We start from the raw sequence: 22,858 nt of genomic DNA on the forward strand, positions 1-22,858 counted from the left end.
TGTTTTTGGTCCATGCAAATATGTATCGTTTTGGTTTTCGTCCCTGACTCCACTTTTGTGATGATTTGCACACGTGACACATGATGACCGAACTCATTTATTAGAAAAATAAAATATTTTGCAGGGACCAAAAACAACAATTTTTTTTACAGAAACTAAAACCAAAACGAGACATATTTGCAGGGATCAAAATCATATTTTAGTCTAATCTAAATTGAGATGCTAACTTTAGAGCAACTAGTTATGTATTGTATTGCGCCTAAACATTAAAATTCAGAAGGTTTGCGACAACACCGTTCGAAGTTATCTCACACTTGAATTAATTTATATCATGTGCTGAAATATTAAGTTCACAAATTTATCCTGCTATCTCAACAAAAAGAAAAATATAATTGCAAATTTTCTGAAGGAGTATTTTTTTTTTTTGTTGACAACTTTTGAAGGAGTAGTTATCATGTCATTTAAGCCACATGTCAAAGTAGCAGAGAATTCTCTTCTATTTTGGTGAAAAAAACTTTGCATTAAGTGCAAAGTCAACACATTTTAAAAAATAACATGAAATCAAAGTTAGTATTATAATTGTGTAGGGCTATTAGCAGTAAGAGACAAATGCAATGAGAGAAGACTAAATCTGTGTGACCTCAGCCTAAGGATTCGCTTACTTGTTTGGTTTATTTTGAATTTTCTTTGAGTTTTGTATATACATACAAGTCTTTCTCCTTCTCTCCACTGTTATTTTTTCCCTTCTTAGTGTTTGTTGTACACACAACATACAAGTACAACAAGTATTAATTAGTTTCAAGTGAAATGCAAAATCATTTCTACTCTAGAGAAACCAAACAAAATCAAAATCAAAATCAATTCTATACATCTAAAATCAATTTTGGCTATTCAAAAAATGAAATGAAGCATACACACTGCACAAAATCATAGTTTACTATCAAAACTGTGTAGACCTGATTAACTGTCAGCAGTGAGAGACAAATGCAATGAGACAACTGCCAGAAAGCTAATGTATTCATTGACCAAAATAGTAGCATAAAACCAAGGATGAAATAAACCAAGCACATGCATAAGACATAAGACAGTAATATTGATGTTCTTAAGAAACACACGGTATATTGAAAGTGGAAAAACAGATACTGTGTGCACAAAGAAGTGCCAAATAACAAAATTCACCTATCAACTGATTCCCCCTTGCCTAATCATTCTTGTCTTCCTTTGACTTAATCGCTTCACGAATCATAACTTTACCATCTTCCACGTCCACGTTGAGATAGTAAAATCGATCAAATCCCCGATATGAATTACACATGAAACGAATGACAAGTGTTGTTCTTCCAGGCCTGTTAGGAACAGTGAATTTAAGCATGTAACCATTTTCTGACCCTGCAGCTTCTATGGATCCCATATCAAAAGAACAATCATCAGATCTCTGAACAATAAGCCACCAAGTTTTCCTCTGAGTAGTTGGAAAGAGAGGAGCGTGGACAAATTCTTCATCCTTTTTTATCTCAAAAAAAATTTTCACTTTTATTTTTTCAGGGCTTTCGAGTGCATGTTCAACCTTATAAACCAATACAGGGATGAAGTAGTGACTGAAAAATTGTGATATCTCACATAGCCTCGAGTCTGACATGTTAAATATCTCACACAACTTACCATGTTCCATCTTTTTTAAATCATCCAGAGAGGATATATTTCTTTTTTGACATTTTATAGCCAGCTGCTTCGTTACATGCGGAACTTGCAGTAAAACTGAATCGGTTTCCCATGTTCCTTGTATCAGCATTTGGTTGAATGTGATAGCCAAAACAGTCGGGCCCAACCAACGCTTTTTTGATGCTATTGCTATAATTGCCTGAAGGAGTTTATGTGCAAAGCTCAACACATATTTTTGGCAGAAAGCAAGGTTCACACCAACAGAAGTCCTCGACAAATGAGCTTGAAGAAGAACATTTGCTATTGCGTGTGTATCCTTAAACTTAGAGTTTTCATATGGAAATCTCTGATTACTAAGAAGGCGGCATACCTCTTCTTCTTCATCTATGCCAAATCTAATTGGCAGTGCATCAAAGTCTGGCGCCTTAGATACAATATCCAAAAGACCCCCCATGTCAGTTGTCTGTGTTAAAGATGCTGAGAACATTGCCATTGTTTTGTAAGTGATGTAGAATTTGATAGTTTTCTCTCCTTGATCTGTACAATAAATTCTGTCATCACCGAGAAGAACACATTTATTTTCTTGTAAGTCAGCGATTGTATTTTTTCCGAAATCTGACATGCGAACAGCCAAATCTTGGCACCCATAAAATTCAGGATTTCTTGTTAGCCGCTTGTACAAGAAGGTGTTTGCAAGATAATTTTCTACCACATCTTTCTTAAAGAAAATAAATTTTCCTGCAACTCCAACAAGTATGGAATCATGTAAAAAGTGTGGAAGAACACTTTCAACCGGGTATGTTCCGCACAATAATGCCTTGTAGTACTCCTCACGAGGTGTGTGGCATAAAATAATACATTTCCCATGACCATTCACCAAAGGACTGCTGACAGGTTGCACCATTTGCAGCAAATCAGCGACAGGGTAATTTGTCTGTGAGTTCTCTGGTCCATCATAGTACTGTGTTCCCATCACAATAACGAGAGGAGTTGACAATTTCACTTCCCTGCAGATGGAACTTGTTATAATGCAGACCTGAATCAAACCACTTTTAAATGATTGTGTAACGATGTCACGATCAGAACCGTTCAAGCCCTCGTGCAAGAAGCCAACACCTTCACGTAAAGTAGTTTTCAACATCTCATCACTAATCTTGTTAATAAAAGGTACAAGCTCTGCTAGGGGATTCAGTAAAAAGGACCTCTTATCACCGTCTGCACCTTTGTATTTTATGAGATCTACTGCCACCAGACGAACATACTTTCTTGAAGGTACAAATACAATAGAAGTCTGTTCATTCTTGACAAGTTGAGTAATGGCAATGTAAGTTGGTTTGGTCATTGCTTGCATCCTAGCTTCAAAATTGGCAACATCTACTCCTTGAGTTTGAATTTCCACCGACTTACCAAGAGGAAAATTGAAAAAGCCATGGGAGGTAGCTCCAATCCATTCTCCGAGATCCTTTGCATTTGAAACTGAAGTTGACAAACCCACAAGCCGAACCTTTGAATAAGATTTTATAAAATAATTAATGCCAATATCATGAGATTTCATCCTGGAAACAGTTCCCTCTATAACATGACCTCCTTGTTCTCCGATTAAGTGAAGCTGGTCAATGATGAAAAGACTAACTGACATAGCAACGTTCATAGCTTTCCTGGAGCGGTTTAGAGCATCCCATCTCTCTGGTGTACTAACAATAATCTGTCCTTCCCTCAGCAATTCCAAATCTATTTGTGGATCTCCACTTAATTCAACTACCTTCAACTTGAGACCATTCCCAAATTTCTTATCCCAGTCAAGGTACTGTTGCTTGGCAAGAGTTTCATTGGGTGTAAGATAAACAACAAGCATGTCATTGTTGGTATTTATCTGATGATTCCTCAAAATTGCAAACTCTGCACATATAGTCTTGCCACTCCCAGTTGGAGTGGCAACTAGGACATTGTCATCAGAATTATACAGTACTGTGAAGACTTGTGTCTGTACTGGATTGAAATGCTTAAAATCCTGATAAAGAGCTTCATATGATGGATTTCTTAAGGCAGTAACCGGAAGTGGTTGCAGATCCAGTAGTTCAGTAGGAGGATAGTTTTCAGGTAAAATGAGATGACTGCAAGAAACAGGTAAAACTGTTTGGGATCCAAGCCATTTATCAGAAACAACACGGATAGAGTATTGAGGAGGAAGACACTTGTCTATTGACACTGTGAAATTCAAAGTGTGATCCTCCTTAATGTGCTGTTTTTTCAGCAAAAAATACTCATGATGAAGGATCTGTGCACCATCTTTATCCTCCATAATCACCCAGAACGGCTCAACATATCCATGCATTATGTCATCCCATGCAAAATCTGGAGTTATTGTGAGCTCAACCCCTAAAACTGCACTAGTAGTTGGCCGCACATGTGCGACAAGGTTCAGTTTTGGAAATTGACGGATAAGTTTATGAAGCTTCCTTCCCATAGTCGGTGCACGAATAAGTTCGCCTACCTCTTGAGCTGATAAGTTGAAATACTTTTCCCAAGTCAAATCCTTCTTCTTCAATTCTGTTAATATATGACTTGGGATTACATTGAACTGACACAGAGGAGTTTGGACACTCCACATCCTCTTGGTCACCATCTTGCATAAGTTCAGAGCCTTCTCAGCCAATTGAGCCCAGCCACGTTTCAGGACAATCTCAAAAAGAGCCCACAAAAGGCGTCCAGCACTCTGAAAGAGAGAAAAAAAATACATGAATAAGCTAAGAGAAATATAAGATGAAAAACACTTCCAATAAACTGTCAAAGTTAAGAAACAGAGTCATAAAAAAAATTATAATACCACTTCCAATAATTTCTCAAAGGTAATAAAGAATCAGAGTGAAAAAAGAAATATAATACCACTTCCAGTAACTTCTCAAAGGTAAGAAACAGACCTGTGTGATAAAAACCATATCAGATGTCATTGAGAGCCCTTCAAGCTTTGTCTGTGAAATGTATGCTTGCAGTAAAACATTTACTTTTGCAGTTGGCTCTTCCAGGCTTTCTTTGATGGGAATATGAACATGGTTAAAAAGCTCTTCTAGCTGCAGCTTCTCATCTTCCTTTACTGTTACATGCTTTAATTCCTCACTAAGTGAGAACAATTGACAAAGCTCTTCGTATCCCATTGTAGGCTTCAAACTATTATCATACATGGAGATCGTTCTGTGTGCTACATTATGGTAGCTTGCAATTCGCCCAAAGTCAGTGACCTGAAAACATCCACTATTGGCATCATACTTCACCAGATTGCTTTCATCTAAGAGTGTAGCAGCTTCATGAATCTGCAAGATTCAATACATCAATATTAGACCATAAATCGTAATATACAGGACAGTATGAATAACCAATATACACCAAAAAGATTTGTCATTGAATATCATTTGAAATCTAATACAAAATGAGGATCACAAGAGTGTGTGTTATCTTATTGTTGGTATAGGATAAGTCGTTGTTATTATACTCAAATTCAAATACCAAATAATCTGTTGATATCATTATCAGTATGTATATATATTGCAACCCACTGTGCTTTCAAATTGATTAACAGAAACATTCATTTCACAAATATTATGTTCATATTTTATGAAAAATCCATTTAGTAAAATATCAAAAGGAGATACATCAAACTAGGACACAGAAAAAAAGAGTTCAAGAACCTGTGTCTAAATAGAGTAATTTTCATTACCATGAAGACACGGTTTCTCAATGTTGGGTACAACTAAGGCTGTGTTTAAGGAGCAGTGAAAAATGATTAAAACAGTGGACAAGAGGTGAATAAAAGGATGTTTAAAGTGTACAGACAGAAGCAAGAAATGTGGTGAGTTTAGCTGAATGTGATACAAGTGCTGAGAAAAAGAGGATGTGAATTTGGTGAAGAAAACACAACAACAATATTAATACAGAAAAAGGCTTTAGCCGAAAACAATTCAACAAAGCCTGTGCAGATATGTCATGCATTTGCATTGTGTCTAAACTGTTTAATTGAGTGCAGTAGCTTGTAGGTTGGAGTTGAGAAGTGGAAGCAGTTAGAAGTATTGATATGTTAATGCACGGGAACATTTTAATTGGTGCTTAGATAATATAGCAATCAGAATTTTATTACCAATGAAAATATAGGTGTTAGTGTAGCGTTAGATTCTACAGAAATATACCAATGACCAGATTTGGTTCGATTCTCATGCAATTCTAACTTCTAAGTAAATTATACCAATGACATGACAAGAACAGACACTACCAAAATGGAACCTAGTAATAATACAAAAACTAAATAAGATCTGGTTCCCTTCTCAGTATTGCTAGGTTCCATTCAGAGGAGAAAAATCAAACTTCAAATAAAGTTAAAGAGCCTTTGTATTTAATATTCAAAGAGAAAAATTAAACATAAAAAAAAGTTAGAGCGTGTCTTACTAGACACCCCAATGATTTGTTTTTTTATTCATGCAATTCAAACAAAGTTATAGCAATGACTAGATCAGACACCACCAAAAAGGAACCTACTAATAAATAAACCAGAACTAAAGCAGGTAATTCTCAAAGACACAAGATTTGGTTCTTTTCTCGTGCAACTCTACTACTTAAATCAAAGAAATGACAAGAACAATCACATACATAAAGAACCTAGTAATCAATCAAATAATTACACATTAATTGGGATCAATATCCTCTCCATTTATAAATTTCTCCATTTGTTCCATTTAGAGAGATAAAGACACATAAAAAGTAAAAAATAATTAATGATGGTGGGACCCGCTTAGTGATAGGACGCACCACTTGTTTTTTTGTGTCTATCTCTCTCCAAATTGCAACAAATGGAAAAATTTATAAATGGAGAGGATCTTGACCCCATTAATTGGTACAATTCAGGTAATAAAAACCTAAAGATAAATTAGAGCAGTGAGATATTTACCAAATCATCAATGTTGTTCTCAATATCTTTAGCTATAACATCTGCTGCTAAACCATATGAAGAAGGATTCGTTAACATACAGACATACGTGTAAGTGTGCCGAATCCATAGGCGGGCTTCCTTCACATTTTGAACTGTACCGAGAACAATCTCTGCATTCAGCTGATCAGCTAGCTTAGAAATAAACTGACTCTCATTAAGAATAACCGGATTCTTTCCAGCTATAGACATAACCTTTTCCATACATACACGGTTCATTTCAATCTGAATATGTCTATAACTGTCATCAAAAGTGAATATCCCATTGTTTACATCAACGGTCAGGAATCGAGCTACATCTACATAATAAGGGAAAGTAGCAGAGAATCCCACCAACCGAATGCAATTCTTCATATGCAAAATTGTTCTTGTCATAACGCTTTCAAGAGCAAAACCTCTGTTATCATTAAGAAAATGACAATCATCAATGATAATAAGCTTTAGTTGTTCCGTGTAAGTTCGATGATTCTGGATTTTACGTGTAATAATGTCTCATTTCTCAGGAGTTGTCACCATAATCTGACTCTCTTCTATCTGTTCCCAAGTCACTGATGGGTCTTCACTTAGCTCCCCGACCTTGATACCATAATCTTCGAAAGTTTTCCTCAACATTCGAACAAGCTTCACCACGGCTTCTGAGTGTGTCATATAAAGAATTTTATATGCACTATGATCTATGTAACCATTATATGGATTCCTGTGAAGAGCAATCTGCTGAAGGATAGTAAGAACAGCCACAATATCTTTACCAGCACCAGTCGGGGCACAAAGCAGCAAATTATCGTGATTAAAGAGAGCAGTTTTATAAACTTTGCTCTGCACTCTATTCAGGTGAGTCATTCCTTTGAAAGCTGGTTGTGCCCAATCAGGCATGGTAGAAATCATCACAATATTGTAATCCTCCTGACAAATATTTTTTTTGTTAATAAGCATAGTAGTAGTAATAAATGTACCAAAAAATTACTCCCTCACTCTAATCCTCTTTACTATTTTACTTTTTCTCAAATTATTTTACAATTATATAATACAAACAAATTATTCTTTTCCACTGACCTAACCTTATTCACTGGTACAGCTCAATCATCTAACTACTTTATTAACTATAACTAATAAGGGTGTTTTAGTAAATAAAACATCTTATCATTAAAATAAATCCTATCAATCACTCAAAATTAAAACTTAATTTGAGACCGTGGCTTTAATAATCACAAATCATTTCCCAACAAAAAGATTATTAACAAATCAGTATCTTGCAAAATAATAACAAAGCTTATTTTCACTTGCCAAAAAAACCATTCTCTTGTAAATTAAATTAATCAAACCACAGACACACCCAAAACTAATAACAAACCCACCATCATCACTTTTTTTGAACCTAAACAAAAAAAAAATTAAAAAAATCAAAAACCATTTCCCCAAAAAAATTATTAACAAATCAGAATCTTGAAAAATAATAACATAGAGCTTATTTTCAGTTGCCAAAAAAATCATACTCTTGTAAGTTAAATTAAACAAACCACATACACACCCAAAATAAAGTTAATAACAAACCCACACCCATCACTTTTATTGAACCGAAATAAAAAAATTAATGGAAAGAAAATGAAAAATGAAAAAAACTCACACACCTCAGAAGAAGAATCAGTCGGTGTAGCAGCAGAAGCCTGACAAATAATTGTAGTTAATAATCAAAATGAAAAGAACAATTGAAAAATAAAAATCGAAAGAACACACCTCTAAGCTCAAGTTCTTGATCACTTTTGTTAGGCTAATCTTGAATCTATTCCTTAACAGAAAATTAATAAAGTGTGAAGCTTCATTTTTCATACACAGTAAGAGTCTGTTCTTCGCTTCCATATCATCATAGTCACCACCAAGTACGTTTAACAATTCATCAACTTTATTATTCCCGAAAATCTCAGATACCTTCTTCTGAAACCATATTGCATCAATGTCATCCAGATTCGAATCCATTGCTCAACAGTAGATAGAAAAAAAAAACCACAAAACAGCTAACGAAATACTCACTGCTGCAAAGAAGAAGAAGAAAAGCACAAAAATCCAAAGAAAATGAGCAAGACAAAAGTATGAAAAAATTAAGAGCAATAGAAAGAAGAAGAAGAAATGTATAAACCTGCAATGAGAGCACCACCGTACTATTTTTCACCATCTTTTTCATAGTTGCAAGAAAACGGCAGAGATTCAGTGGGGGAGTGAGAGTTTGTTAGTCTGTTGTTTTATTGTTAAGAGTGGGCCCTACTCATATATTAATTTTACTTTCATTTATTCATGTGTGCTAAATGTACTCAAAGTTATGCGTCTTGTTCATTGAAAATGATATTAAAAACTTCGCTCAACAACTTCTAATTTTAGATTTTTTTATTAAATTATAACAAACAGATAAAAACTTTTCAAAGTGATTGATTATTTAAAAAAGAAAAATTCGAACTATCAATCTTAGCAAATGAGTTTATATCTTTTAGGTTTTTAATCCTCGTTATTATTTTTTGGAAATTCAGTATCAAATTTAAAAATTAACTAATTTGAAGACCAGCTCTGCCAAGAAGGCCGAACAAAGCTTTATATGAACAAAATCAATACATGAATTATTGATGCTTGAAATATTTGAATTTAAGGCTACTAAATCTCAAGCATACAACATCATGTCAATACCTTGGATTTTATTTAAAAAATCTCGTGTTTAATATTCACTATTTTGATATGAATATTTCATGGTACAAGGTCTCAAATTCTCAGGATCGTATATGAGGCAGAGCGAAGAGGGTGACTGTCCTAGACCCAAAAAATAAGTACAAAATTTGGGTCCCTAATTTTTTTTAGAGGTCTATTAGACCTTAAAAAAGTTGTTTAGTTTTTATTTTTTATTTTTTATCAAGTTTGATGTTTGAAAATTGCTCTTCTCCCATTTGTTTTTGCTCATTCTCATGCTATGTGAGTTAACTCATGCTGCAAAATGTTTAAATGTCTAATTCACGTTAAAAATACACATACGTCACATTCATTTTTTTTTTATGGGAATGGGAAATTCTAAATGGAAGAAGAGCAATTCTCTTGATGTGTGTGTGTTTATATATATATATATATATATATATATATATATATATATATATATATATATATATATATATATATTAGTTAGGTTAGGACTCAAATTATAGGTTCATTATAAGCTACCAAAATCTCAGAAATGGCCTTGCAAATTCTAACAAGATAAAGGCATCCAACATAACAATTTTGACATTGCCCATCTATTAAATAACAAAGTAATAACTTATCTTATCTTCTTGTACCCTTCAAAGACAAAATCATATTTTCATGTAAATGATAGTAGTATTTTGTTTTGAATTCTGAGGAGGATGGTAAAAGCATTAGTTGCTATTCTTTCGCGTAACCTATGGTCGCATATCATGAGATTCCGGAAAAAGAGGAATGTAAGAGAGAGGGAATAATTTTTGCAAAAACAAAAAAGAAAAGAGAAAAAATTAGTGTAAGATCATCAAGTAGAGCTTGTTAATTTAATTATTACTCATAAACCATTTAAATGTTTAGACATCAACTTAATTTTGAATGTCATGGCATTTTGGTGCTTTATATATCATATTATTATTTTTACAAATTGCTTAAAATAAATTTAAAAATAGAGTAGTGATATTTGTACATCTCTTTCTTACAACTTTTATGACAACTTTGTTTTTCTCTTCTATGATTGGTCAAAAACAATAGCGAGAGAGAAAAATGAAGAGAGAGAATAAAAATATAATATAAGTATAAGAGAGAAAATTATCAAAAAATTATTAAAAAATGGTTGTACAAATATCATTTGTCAATACTAATAAAGAAATAATCAAAAGTTGCCTTTTCAGGCTCACAATTACAAACACCAAGAATCCGTTGTGTTATTTATTTGTGTGTAGTGAAGAGGTGGGCCAGCATGAAATCGAGGTAATGATGGCATACGCGGCAGCATGAAATTGTGTACCGTACGAAAAGTTATTTTTTACATACAATAGTTAGTTATCCCTAGTTATTTTTTTATTTTTTTTTAAGAAGAATAGTTATGCGTATATAACAATAGTAGTATTGAAATTGAGAATCCGTAGTTTTTGGAAATTGAGAATCCAAAGTTTGGAACACCTAAAAAGTTGGAAGGAATAGTTTATTTTAGCAGGCTCCCCACAAAAAACGCTTTCTTCCCAATTGGAAAGAAAGTAAACGGAAAATGTCTACTTGTATAAAAAGTTAGAAAATTGCTATTTTCCCAACTAAAATTGATGACTCTCATACAAACTGATCAAAATACCTCACGTGAGTTAACTCACGTTTAGTAAGTTGAAGTATAACCTTCAATGAATTAACTCACGTCGAGGTTATAACCTACGTGACTTAACTCATGTGGGATGTACCAATGTAGCGAACATGACTTAAGTTACGTTGAGTTAAACATTTACGTAACTTAAGTCACGTAGATTCGTAGAAGGTATTTTGATCGGTTTATACGGGAGTGATGTTTTTTTTGGAGAAGAGTGCAATTTTCATAACATTATAGTGGTCAACATCATCCATCATCTATATTTCTACTTTATTTATTTATTTATTTACTCTATATTATTATTTCAATGGGATTTTCTTTTAGCACTATTACCATCAGAAAATATTACACGTTTTCTCGTTAAGTTAAAATAAAAAATGTCCAAAAGTTAGTATTTCGTTGGTGTAACTCGATTGTTGGTTTCATAGACATTGATATGAGAGGTTTGAACCCTAGTTTAGTCAAACCATTCGACCACTTGATCAACAAAATTCGGTAGTGATAATTTAATTGATTAAATGTTGAAATTTCTACAACGTACAACGTAACTGATAGAATATTATTGTCTTTAGTCAAACCTATAAATAATGACAAACATAAATAAACTTAATTATAAATAATTACAAATATATTATTGACTAATGACAATAATATTCTATCATTAACCGAATTCAATCTTCGACTATTCCAATTACGTGTGTGAGTATTTAAGTGGTTATTGTCATTTTTGTTTATCTAAAATAGTTAAAGATTAAAAATAAAACAAAAAAGGTTTAAAAACTACTCCCTCCGTCCCTGAATAAGTGACCTATTTGTAAAAAAAATGTGTCCCACAATACTTGACCTTCTCAGATTTCTAAGCAAAATTTGACAGATTTACCCCTTATAAATACTTTTTGTGGTCCCGATGTTAAAGTTTGTAGTGGAACAAAGAAAATAATCATTACTTAAAAGTGAAAAAGTTTCAAAATAATGACAAGGGCAACTCAGTAAAAGTATCACTCTCTTTCTTTCATCTTTACACTTTTCTTAATTTGTGTGAAATGGTCAAATAGGTCACTTATTCAGGGACGGAGGGAGTAGTATTTAATTGTAAGATAATACCTAAGAATAGTCAATTAGTTCTAGCAAAAACAAAGTAGTTATTGACTTAGATTACATTAATGGGATGTAGCATACCTCAATCACCAGCCAGACTAAAAACTATGTGAGATATACAAGGCCATTAGCTGAAAACACTCTGAAACTATTATGCAGAAACTAATAAAATTGTCAATATGCAGAAACACTCTGAAATTATTACTACAAGACAATAATACCAGTCTATGTCAAAGAATAAATTAATTAATACTACAAAATGATAAGTAGAGTTTGTTAATTAAGCTGTCTCTAAGTATATCACACATGTAATTAACTCCACTTCCAAGCCAATGGTCCTTGCTATAACCCTTAATCCATATTCCAGCACCAACATAGAATTTACCACAAGACTTGAAAGCAATTTTCTTAGGAGAAGACTTCATATTTCCCCAAAGGTGTTTATCTAACAGATTTTGAAATGCCTTGCATTCACAACCACGAAACTCAACATATTTCAACTCGTTATGAGAAAATCTTTCAGGTTCTTTCATGTGCTCATGATCGGAGACCAAATGTAAATCTTTAATCTGAAAAAAGAAGGACGGCAATGAGAATACATATTGCACTACATGATTTTTTCACTGAGATAAAGTTTTTTGTAAATCATAAAATGTTGGTTTTACTTTTTGTTCAAAAGCAAAAGCTTTATTTTTTAACACATAAGTAAAACTTCAACTAGTTGTTTATGACATGGTACATATACAAATCACTTTGGTGATCCAAAAATGAAAGTAAAATTTGATTTTATGCGACTAAAAAGTCCATAAACAAGTTCAATTTATAAAATCAGAAGAAATACATAAAAAGACTAGAATGAATAACTCACTGTGACAAAGAGTTCTTGGAGACGCGGTGATGCCATAACAATATCTAAAATCCTGAAGAAATCATGGTTAGGCATTTCATCACTGATAAACAGCTCCAATTTTCTAAGATATTGAAATGGCCCCAAACTCTTCGGAAGAATGGTTATCTGTCACACCAAAAGAAGTAACAATTAATTAACCTCAATACAAGAATGTCTCCTCTAAAAGAAAAATTCTAAAACTCACCTGTGAATGAGTCAAGTTGATAGATAAATTCTGAAGCTGGTGTAAACTTGCAATGATATCAAAGGCATGTGGGATTTCTTCATTCCTAGTTACGTTCCAAAAAAGATTCAATAATTGAGGAGCTTTAATAGAACATATCCTCATCTGACCTCGACAGTCTAAGGAAGTTAGATTCAATGCATCAATGTCTAAGTTCCAAGAAACACTGTAAAAGTCAACTATATTCAAACGACGCAACGTTGGATTGATAATATGGATGGAAGACTCGAATGTGCATCCCCATAAGGTTAGTTCCTCAAGTTGATGACATTTAGAAAACAAACTAGGCAGAAAATCTTTTGGCACAAGAACTTGAACCAACACAATTTTTGTCAAGTTTTTTATTCCACAAAACACATCAGGTGGCATTAGTTTTTTTTTTCTGAATGCCTAATAATGTATCAGGTCGCATTGGTAAATCATTCCAGTAAAACTTTGATAACTTGGGAGCCCTGATACTATTAAATGTAAATGTACCATCTCTACTACTATATTCAAAGCATAAGAGCTTCAATGCAAATATATCTATCTTCCAATACCTAGGTGGAGGTGCCCAACGCAGATGGCGCTTATGATCGACTATGTTCAAATGACAGAGTGTTGGACAAGTTATGTTTAAGTCAGAATCAAATTTGCAGTTGTTAAGTGTGAGGTCTGCAAGATTGACGCCGTTAGAAAATAAACCCAAAAGCATATGTTTTTCTATAACAACTAGATGCAACACAAGAGTTGTCAATTTTCTTAGTCTAGAAAAGTCCATAGGTGGTGATAGAAGACAGTTTTGCAGGTGTAGATATTTCAAACAATCATTCTCTGATAAGGAAAATGTGTATGGCTCAATTGAATAATTATCTGAAGATTTGTATGATAAAAGAAGTTCAATCCTTTGAGCACCTTTAGAAATTCCTTGGGAAATCAATCGGTCAATTACATAACCATAATCATCACCTAATGGAAAATTCACTTTTAGGGAATGAATATTGGCACCTTCATAATTCAACATGAATTTATTCACTCTTTCCACAAATTCAGGTTTGATTACTACTCTAAAATGTGGAGAATCTTCCTTTTCTAAATCAAAATAATAACTATTACCATCAGGATAATAACGATTACTACAACCAAACATGTTATGTATATCAAAGTTGAGGTCCTTGGTTGATCTCCATTCATGAATCCATGTTTTAGACAATATGCTTGTTTTCACCAAATCCTTCATACTTAACTTTGAAAATATATAAGACATGACACAATCAGGTAACTCCTTCTTAGTATGCTCAAAACATTCTCTCTTCACCTTTTCAATTCTATTCATTGTCACCTAAATATGAATGAAAACATATGAATTACTTCTCATGAATAAATTTTAATATATCACACGGCAAAGTTTAATCTAAACTAAAAAAAAAAAAATACATACCTTAATTCGTGGATGCTAAGCTCTTCGAGAACCCTTATCAGAATATTATTCTTTTGAGTCTTCCCTTCGTAGACAACGATAGATTCAAGAAGAACAACCTAGTTTTTTCAGAGAAATAGTAACAACCTTAGTTAAAAGAAAAGGGATAGATACTTTTATATTAGATCATAGTATATATTTATTTTTTATATATAACATATATCGACAAAATCTAATAAAGATTTGATTTGAACAAACAAACCGAATAAAATATTTGGTTGTTACTTCCTATAAAAGAAAAGAGAAGATCGTATTTGTTTGTTTTTTTTTTTTGTGAGAGATCGTATTTGTTTGTTACTTACCATAAAAGAAAAGAGAAGAACATATGTTGGAGGGTTAACATAGGTTTAGAATAAAGGTTTTGTTAACAACTGCAAAACATTTATTTTAAATTTAGAAATTATTTTTTCAAAAAAGTTGGATGCTACAATTTTTTTTTTGAAAAAGTTAAATTAGCCCACCTAAATTGGCACCGGGAAGAATCGAACATGAGACATCAAGGAGGAGCACACTCCCAAGTCCCAAGTCAATACCACCAAGCCAACCCAAGTGGGTTTGGATGTTACAAATTCTAATCCATTGAACCCACAATTTTTTTTTTTTATTATAAAAACTTCTTATTAAAGGTCCTTATAGGGTATTTAGGGCATTCATTAGCATTTTTTTAAAAATAATTTCCTTTGTGGTCTTATTCATAAGAAAATTTTCAAACAATATTTTCTTTAAAAAATGCAAAATGAAATATATTACCAATCAAGAATAAGTTCGTCCAGTACAAGATATACCAAAAAAAACTTTTAGTAAAGTGGTCTGGATGTTTTAAGTTTTGCTTTTACTTGCAATAAATTTGATGCATTATTTTTTTTCTTCCCATAACAAACAATTGCGTACACACTCTATTCAATACATTTTTTTTCATACCCACTATCTCTCCATAAAATTTCCTAACAAACAATTGCCAATTATATATATAATATAAAATTAAATATATTGTTACTTCCTCGTTTTCTTTTTAAATGTCTTTTTTAGAATAATACTCCCCGATTATATCTATTTTTTGTGATTTTTCTTTAAAATAAATTTGATGCGTCATCTTTTCTCTCCTAACAAACAATTGATACACACTCTTTTTCAAATATTTTTTCTTTCATATACATTATCTCTTCAATAAAATTGTACATTATCTCTTCAATAAAATTGTAGGACCATCTCTCGTAAGGAATAATTGACACTTTCCAAATTCCAACAAAAAAATAAATTTTATTTCCATTTCACATTGATCAAAATTTAACTATATTTCAATTAGTCTTCCATATTTTCATCTTTTTGATCATTCATAAAGTCTTATGTTTTTTCAATCACAATTGTGCTTCTAGTTGCGGTTGAAATTTTTAACAATGTTATCGATTTTATTTATAGAATTTCATCTCTTCAATTGATCTTACCATGTAACCATTATTATAGAAAATATATTTAGTTTCGTCATAGTTTAGATTACGTGACAAAAAAAAAAAACTTTTCTAAAAAAACTATTTATATGAAAGTTAAATAGGAAAAAAAAACGTAGGCTAAAACGACATTTAAAAATAAACGCAGGAATTAAAATTTAGAATAAGATAAGATTTATGATAACGACATAATAAATTTAGAATAAGATAAGCTTTATGAAAACGACATTTAAATATGCATATGTATGTGCATGTTGCTATGAATTCCTCTCTGAGGAAGAGTGACCTTGTTCCCTAGCTAGGTGATAGACATACAATTTTGAAGGGTTTTATTTGTCCAATTTTAAAGTTCCCCAAATTGGAGGGTTTTGGGGGGTTAAATATACAAATTGACAATTTTATCCTCTTAATAATTCAAAATTCCAATTTGAGACATTACTAAACTTATTCAAAACAACTATATAAGTTGTTTTGAATAAGTTGTTCTTAAAAAAGATTGTAATAATTTTAGTAATGTCTCAATTTGGGGAACATTAAAATTGGACAAATGAAGCCCTTCAAAACCCTCCAAAACCTTTCCCTTGTTTTTTTAAAACTCGCAAACAAGGGGTTTACACTCCATAAGCATTTCCTTCCCTTCCCCTCCCCTCCAAAATCCAACTCGCAAACAAAGCCTTAGTCGCAAACAAGGGTTTGCCCTCTTAATAAAGCTTTTGCTTTTGAACAAAAAGTAAAACCAACATTTTATGATTTACAAAAAACTTTATCTCAGTGAAAAAATCATGTAGTGCAATATGTATTCTCATTGCCGTCCTTCTTTTTTCAGATTAAAGATTTACATTTGGTCTCCGATCATGAGCACATGAAAGAACCTGAAAGATTTTCTCATAACGAGTTGAAATATGTTGAGTTTCGTGGTTGTGAATGCAAGGCATTTCAAAATCTGTTAGATAAACACCTTTGGGGAAATATGAAGTCTTCTCCTAAGAAAATTGCTTTCAAGTCTTGTGGTAAATTCTATGTTGGTGCTGGAATATGGACTAAGGGTTATAGCAAGGACCATTGGCTTGGAAGATCAGGAGTTAATTTCCAATGTAATATTAATAGAGACAGATTAGTTAACAAAGTCTACTTATCATTTTGTAGTACTGATTAATTTATTTCAAGTATACAAATTTTCCTGATCTGAGAATGATTGTTCGAAGCATCTACACCTACAAAATTGTCTTATATCACCACCTATGGACTTTTCTAGTCTACAAAATTGACAACTCTTGTGTTGCATCTAGTTGTTATATAGAGAAACATATGCTTTTGGGTCTATTTCTAACGGCATCAATCTTGTATCCCTCACACTTCAAAACTGTGAATTTGATTCTGACTTAAACATAACTAGTCCAACACTCTGTCATTTGAACGTAGTAGTAGATCATCATAGGCGCCGTCTGCTTCCTCCTTGGAAACTCAAGATAGACATCTTCGCATTAAATCTCTCATCCTTTGAGTATAGTAGTAACCCTGGTACATACATTTATATTTCGAAGTATCAAGGCTCCTAAGTTATCAAAAGGTTAACTGCAATTGTATGTATACTAATGCCGCCTGATGTGTTTTGTGGAATGGGAAAATTGACAAAAATTGTGTTGTGTAAAGTCCTTGTACCAAAATATGTCCTGCCTAGTTTGTTTTCTAATTGTCACCAACTTGAGGAGGGATGCACATTCGAGTTTTCCATCCATATTATCAGTCCAACATTGCGTCGGTTGAGCATAATTGACTTTGACAATGTTCCTTGGAACTTAGACGACATTGATGCATTGAATATAACTTCCTTAGACTATAGAGGTCAAATGAGGATATGTTGTATTTGGTTGCTGCGAGGGCGTATATATCTTTTTTGGATAGTTTGTGAGTCGCTCAAATTGTATTGCAGCCAACCATTTGTAGGCCTAAATATCTGTTTGTTATAAATGTAGTGTAAGAATTGCATCATAACTTCACAGCAACAAGAAACTCAGAATCATGGTTTATGTTAAAACCATTACCAGATTGACCAAATATCTGTTAATTATATCACTCAAGTATCAATGTGATTGAACGGCCTATGAAAGTGAAAACCAACGGCTAAATGTATGAATGTTGTGAGGTTAAAGCACGTTATCAGTCTGTCATACTAAACCCATAGCTACTATTATGTTTGGAACTGCAGTGGAAGGCTTGTAGACGTGCATTTTTTCTAAGTAAGAAAGGCTAGCTTCTTATTTTCACGTTAAAAAGGGATTGTGGACGCATGCACGGCTGCTGCGAAAAGCATTGGAACGAAACACGCTATAGATTGGCTATTGGATGAACAATTTTGAGGTGCTAAAGTATTACTAAATTATGTGGCTATGTGTAAGTTCACTAATAGACTGACGGATAAGTTATTCGACTCATTTCTATCCAGATCATAAATGTGTGCAATCGAAATTATGCAAGGAGACATTGCGTTGGCTAATTTGAATTGAATGGTAAGATAAAAACATTGCTTTAGCTAAGTCGAAGGGTGAGATAAAATGGTCTATTTCCAACATCGTATCCCTATTTCCTCACATTAAAAAAAAAAAATCTATGGATAAGAAGGTAATTTCATCTCTTTATTGATTTTGATTAGAGCTGTCAAAACGGGCGGCCCGGCCCGGCCCGGCCAAGGGCTTTTAAGGGCCGGGCTAAAAAGCCCGGTTTGAATATGGGCTGCAAAAAATGAGCCCGAGCCCGGCCCTATACGAGCTCCCGGGCTAACGGGCCAGCCCTGGCCCATATTTTTTTCTTCCCTTTTCCATTCTTTTAAGTACGGAACATACATAAATATGCCGGGCTAACGGGCCAGCCTGGGCCCGTATCAGTCTCTCACACACAACACAGACCACAAAAAAAAAAAAAAAAACAGTTGTATTTTTTGCGGGCTTCCGGGCAGCCCGGAGCCCGGACGGTCTAGCCCTAACGGGCCAAGGGCTTTTACGGGCCGGGCTAAAAAGCCCTCTTCAATTTCGGGCTCCAATTATTCGGCCCAAGCCCTACATTTTATTCGGGCTTTCGGCCCGGCCCTTACGGCCCGACCCATTTTGACAGCTCTAATTTTGATGAAACCTTTTCCCTCTATTTCGTTTGAACGTATCTCTTTATCCCCCCTCCCAAAATATCGTTAAGATCTCCTAAATACATATTCGATAGTTATTTGGGGGGTCTAAAGAAAAACATCAATTTCATTTGGACCATATGACATAAGCCAAAAATACGGATCAAGCCCAAGCCATTGAGGGGCCTATACTTGACCCTTTCTCTTGTTGAATGGGATGACATACAACCTCTTTGCATGTGAGACACATGGAAGTTGCATGTGCTTAAGGTGACAAGTAGAATTATAAATTGTTGCATGCAATACACTTGCCTCTTGCATGTTGCAAGTAATACACCTAGCTTCTTGCATTTAACCATTTTAGCTGTTCTTCACCTATAAATAAGGTTCATATTCATCTTCTTAATCATCTTTAAGAATTAAAAATCAATAGTGAGTGTTTCAAAACAAAGTATCTGCGTTTTTCATCCCAGGTTCCAAACCACTTTCTTCCATCCTCTTTCTGTTGTTACCTTTTTTTTTTTTTTAATCCAAAAATTAAGTTTTTTTTTTTACAGAGAATTTATACTTTTGTTCTTCTCTCATGTTCACTCCTAGAAATCAAATCAATACAAATGATTATTTGAAACTGATAATAAACTTAATTGCACCTTCATCCGCATGGATTTATTGACTTGATATTTTAAATTATATAAATAAGAGTACATTTGGTAATGAACTATTCATTTTTTGACTAGAAAAATAAATAAATTAAAAATAAGTTATTTCCATATATGTACTATTATTTTATTTGGTTTTAATTTAAAGTGAATAAGTTTATACATTTTCCCAATAAATCTACACATGAAAATAAAATATTAGAAAAAAGGTTTAGTAAATTAAAATTTCTTTTGGGAATGTTCTAAATTTGTAACGTATGTAATGAAGTCAGTCACACTAAACTCATGTATTATTGTTAATTGTGTAATAAACATTAGAGATTCACTTTATGATGGTAAGTTTTCTTTGTGAATGGTTGAGGGTGTGAAGATATATTTCAATTTTTTTTTATAGATATCCTATTTGGATAGCTTCTTGATCTTCTAACTATTAAACTAATCAAATTTGATTTTTGTGATTCTTGGATGGAATTTTTTAAGGATATTGAAGATATTTACTTCAAAATGGACGACAAGGATAATGATCACTGCTTTGTTATTGGAGGTAAATCATGTATGATCCTTAAATATACAATTATCGTGTTTGATTCTTACAAATTGGATTTAATTTAAGAATTTTATTCTTTCTTTTTAATTTTTACAATTTTTAATCGTCTGTATGATTCTTGTTCTCAATTAAATTTTGAACGTTTGTACAAGAAAATAATATTTTTTATTTGATTTGATTTTAGATCCAATATACAAAACATAGGTATAGTTTAATTAGTTAAATAAAACCATTTAATGTCAATAGCCATTTAAGGATATCATTAGCGCACAATTGTACTTCCAGTGTTTATATGCAATCACATGTATATATGTGCGTATGTAAACTTCAGTCTACTAATTTCTAAAGTTGATTTTCTTTATGGTTGAAGTAGGCTCTTCTTCAAGTGAAGTTGTCAAAAGCATAGCTTCAAGCACATGAGTGAAAAAAGAGGATATTGGTATAAAAACATAGGTTAGGACTAAACTATACACAAAATTAATGTTCTTGCATTATTTTGATGAAAACAATGTACTATAATTTATGTATTCGATATTTAACATTTTCTTTTCCAGTGGGTGTGATTTTTACCGTGATATAAAATCTCATATCAATTAGGGTCTGATGCAATTGTGGGTACTACTATGACTAATATATTTCAACTGTATCACTAGATGCGGTCCCCAATTGAGAAATATTATATATTGAGAAAATATATAGAGTTTGTTAACTTTATTAAACCAAATAAAATAACGCTAGATATGGTAATGATTTTTTTTAATAGATAGATTTATTAAAAAAATCCTAACTTATTACCATACGTATTGTTTATTTTATTTGGCTTAAATATATAGTTAATACATATATATTTTCCTAATTAATCTATGTATGGCAATTACTTATTGGGCCAAAAGTTTTATGAAATTGAAATTTTATTTTGGAAACATTTTTGAGAAATATTTTATCTAATTGTAGTCGACCACACTAATATAAAACATTGTTAATTAGATCTTGTTATACCCTGTTTTTGGACCTAAAAATACTGGGCCCAATTTCATTTCAAACTTTGTCAATTATCAAATTTCAACTGCACAGTTCAAATTGTCTCTGCCTCGCAGTATTTTCAATCACAATTGTACCTATGTTTTTCTTGCATAAAACCTTTCGAAATGTCTTTACTTTTCTTGTAAGTCATTCAAAAGTGTCTCTGAATCATTACATTGCTTTTTCTACAGTTTATTTCAAAATTTGCAAAAAGTCATACAGAAGGGTATTTTGGTCATTTCCTGCAGTGGGACCCATTTTCATCCTTGTGACTGTCTCTGAGTCTTTTCAAATTCATTTTTAACATTTCATCTCAAGTTTGCATCTGAGTCAGTGGCAGAGTCTGTTTGAGTCAGTTTAGGTCATTTTTAGCCCTAGGGGCGTTTTGGTCATTTCACATAAAATTTTGGCATGGGGAGGTTACTTTGAAGTACCTCATTTAGGCCATTGGTTCGTTTTAGTCCGTTTTGTCAATTTTATTTTTGTTTCGCTTTACGTTTGGTCAAATTACGTTTTTTATTCAATTTTATTTTTAATTACATTTTGGTCCCTCAATTGAGGTCCCAAATTGCATTTCAGTCCCTTTTTCTTTCCAATTTACATTTCAGTCCTTTTTGGGTTATTTGCAGTTTAGTCCTTAAAGTTTTTGTTTTTGCAGAAAAGTCCAAAGTTCATTTCAGGACCAAGGCCGTGCCACTTTGATACAAGTCCAGATGTCACAATTCCATTGGCTCAAGTGTACACATGTCAGCTATAAATACATTGAGTCAGAATCAGAAGCATATAATCACACGCCAACTCACAAACAAAAATCCAACTTTCTCTTTCTCAGCAATTGAATCAAAACAGAAAAATTTCTCAGAATTTCTCAAGAACACCAAGAACAAAAACCCTAACCGTTTTTCCAGAAACCCTAATTTTCATCAGAATCAACATTTTTTAGATCAATTCTCAGAGATTCTGTGGAATCTTCATCACAGAATTGACCGTTTCTCTGCAATTCCAAACGCGAGCTCGCATTGAAGCAAACTCAAGCGTTGATCGCAGAGGAAGAAGAAGAAGGAAAGAAGCAAGGTGTACACCGAAGAAGATGAAGATTCAAGGCTAACAAGAACCACACTGATTTATTTTCAGTTTCCAGAAACGAAATCAGATCAAAACAGAAGCAAGATTTGAAGATTTTCCGAAGAAATCAACAATCTCCATACAAACTCAGGTAAACACGTGAATCTTCATCATTCTCATCATCAAAGCCAATAACAAACTCAGAGAAGATGTAGATCTGTGAAGTTGAAAACATTTAAGCCAAAAATCTAAAAAAAATTCAAAGAAAAACCGTAACACCAAAAGCACAGATCTACATCATCCAGGCCGTTAATCTCTTCATCTTTTCGTAAAAAAGGATC

General features: G+C 32.8%; 2 protein-coding genes and 1 long non-coding RNA gene across 9 annotated transcripts; 1 reads left to right on the plus strand and 2 right to left on the minus strand.

The window, feature by feature from the left end:
- Positions 1-990: 990 nt before the first annotated feature.
- On the minus strand, positions 991-8,634 carry LOC11443771 (DExH-box ATP-dependent RNA helicase DExH12). Its single transcript, XM_024775952.2, has 4 exons — positions 8,266-8,634; positions 6,599-7,540; positions 4,584-4,973; positions 991-4,378 (listed from the first exon to the last, which is right to left on the minus strand). Exons 2-4 carry the CDS (start codon positions 7,010-7,012, stop codon positions 1,202-1,204), a joined length of 3,981 nt encoding a protein of 1,326 aa, XP_024631720.1. The 5' UTR covers positions 7,013-7,540; positions 8,266-8,634; the 3' UTR covers positions 991-1,201.
- Positions 8,635-12,245: 3,611 nt separating this feature from the next.
- LOC120578226 (F-box/FBD/LRR-repeat protein At1g13570) lies at positions 12,246-15,009 on the minus strand. 6 transcript variants are annotated; one of them, XM_039830646.1, is made up of 6 exons: positions 14,960-15,009; positions 14,619-14,716; positions 13,738-14,519; positions 13,160-13,244; positions 12,934-13,080; positions 12,246-12,634 (listed from the first exon to the last, which is right to left on the minus strand). In XM_039830646.1, the coding sequence occupies exons 3-6, from the start codon at positions 14,511-14,513 to the stop codon at positions 12,308-12,310; spliced, it is 1,335 nt and encodes a 444-aa protein (XP_039686580.1). In that variant the 5' UTR covers positions 14,514-14,519; positions 14,619-14,716; positions 14,960-15,009; the 3' UTR covers positions 12,246-12,307. The 6 variants fall into 6 exon arrangements, 5 of the variants coding, with proteins under 5 accessions (XP_039686580.1, XP_039686581.1, XP_039686582.1 ...); XM_039830647.1 differs by lacking the exon at positions 14,960-15,009 and adding an exon at positions 14,860-14,879; XM_039830648.1 differs by lacking the exon at positions 14,960-15,009 and having other exon boundaries at positions 13,738-13,852; positions 14,294-14,519; positions 14,619-14,826.
- Positions 15,010-19,577: 4,568 nt separating this feature from the next.
- Positions 19,578-22,146, plus strand: LOC120578228 (uncharacterized). 2 transcript variants are annotated; one of them, XR_005644163.1, is made up of 4 exons: positions 19,578-19,696; positions 20,363-20,426; positions 20,803-20,882; positions 22,111-22,146. It is a non-coding gene; the product is annotated as an uncharacterized lncRNA (long non-coding RNA). The 2 variants fall into 2 exon arrangements; XR_005644162.1 differs by lacking the exon at positions 22,111-22,146 and having other exon boundaries at positions 19,583-19,696; positions 20,803-21,087.
- Positions 22,147-22,858: the final 712 nt, after the last annotated feature.

Source organism: Medicago truncatula, chromosome 2 (genome assembly GCF_003473485.1).
Source record: "Medicago truncatula cultivar Jemalong A17 chromosome 2, MtrunA17r5.0-ANR, whole genome shotgun sequence".
NCBI lineage: Eukaryota > Viridiplantae > Streptophyta > Magnoliopsida > Fabales > Fabaceae > Medicago > Medicago truncatula.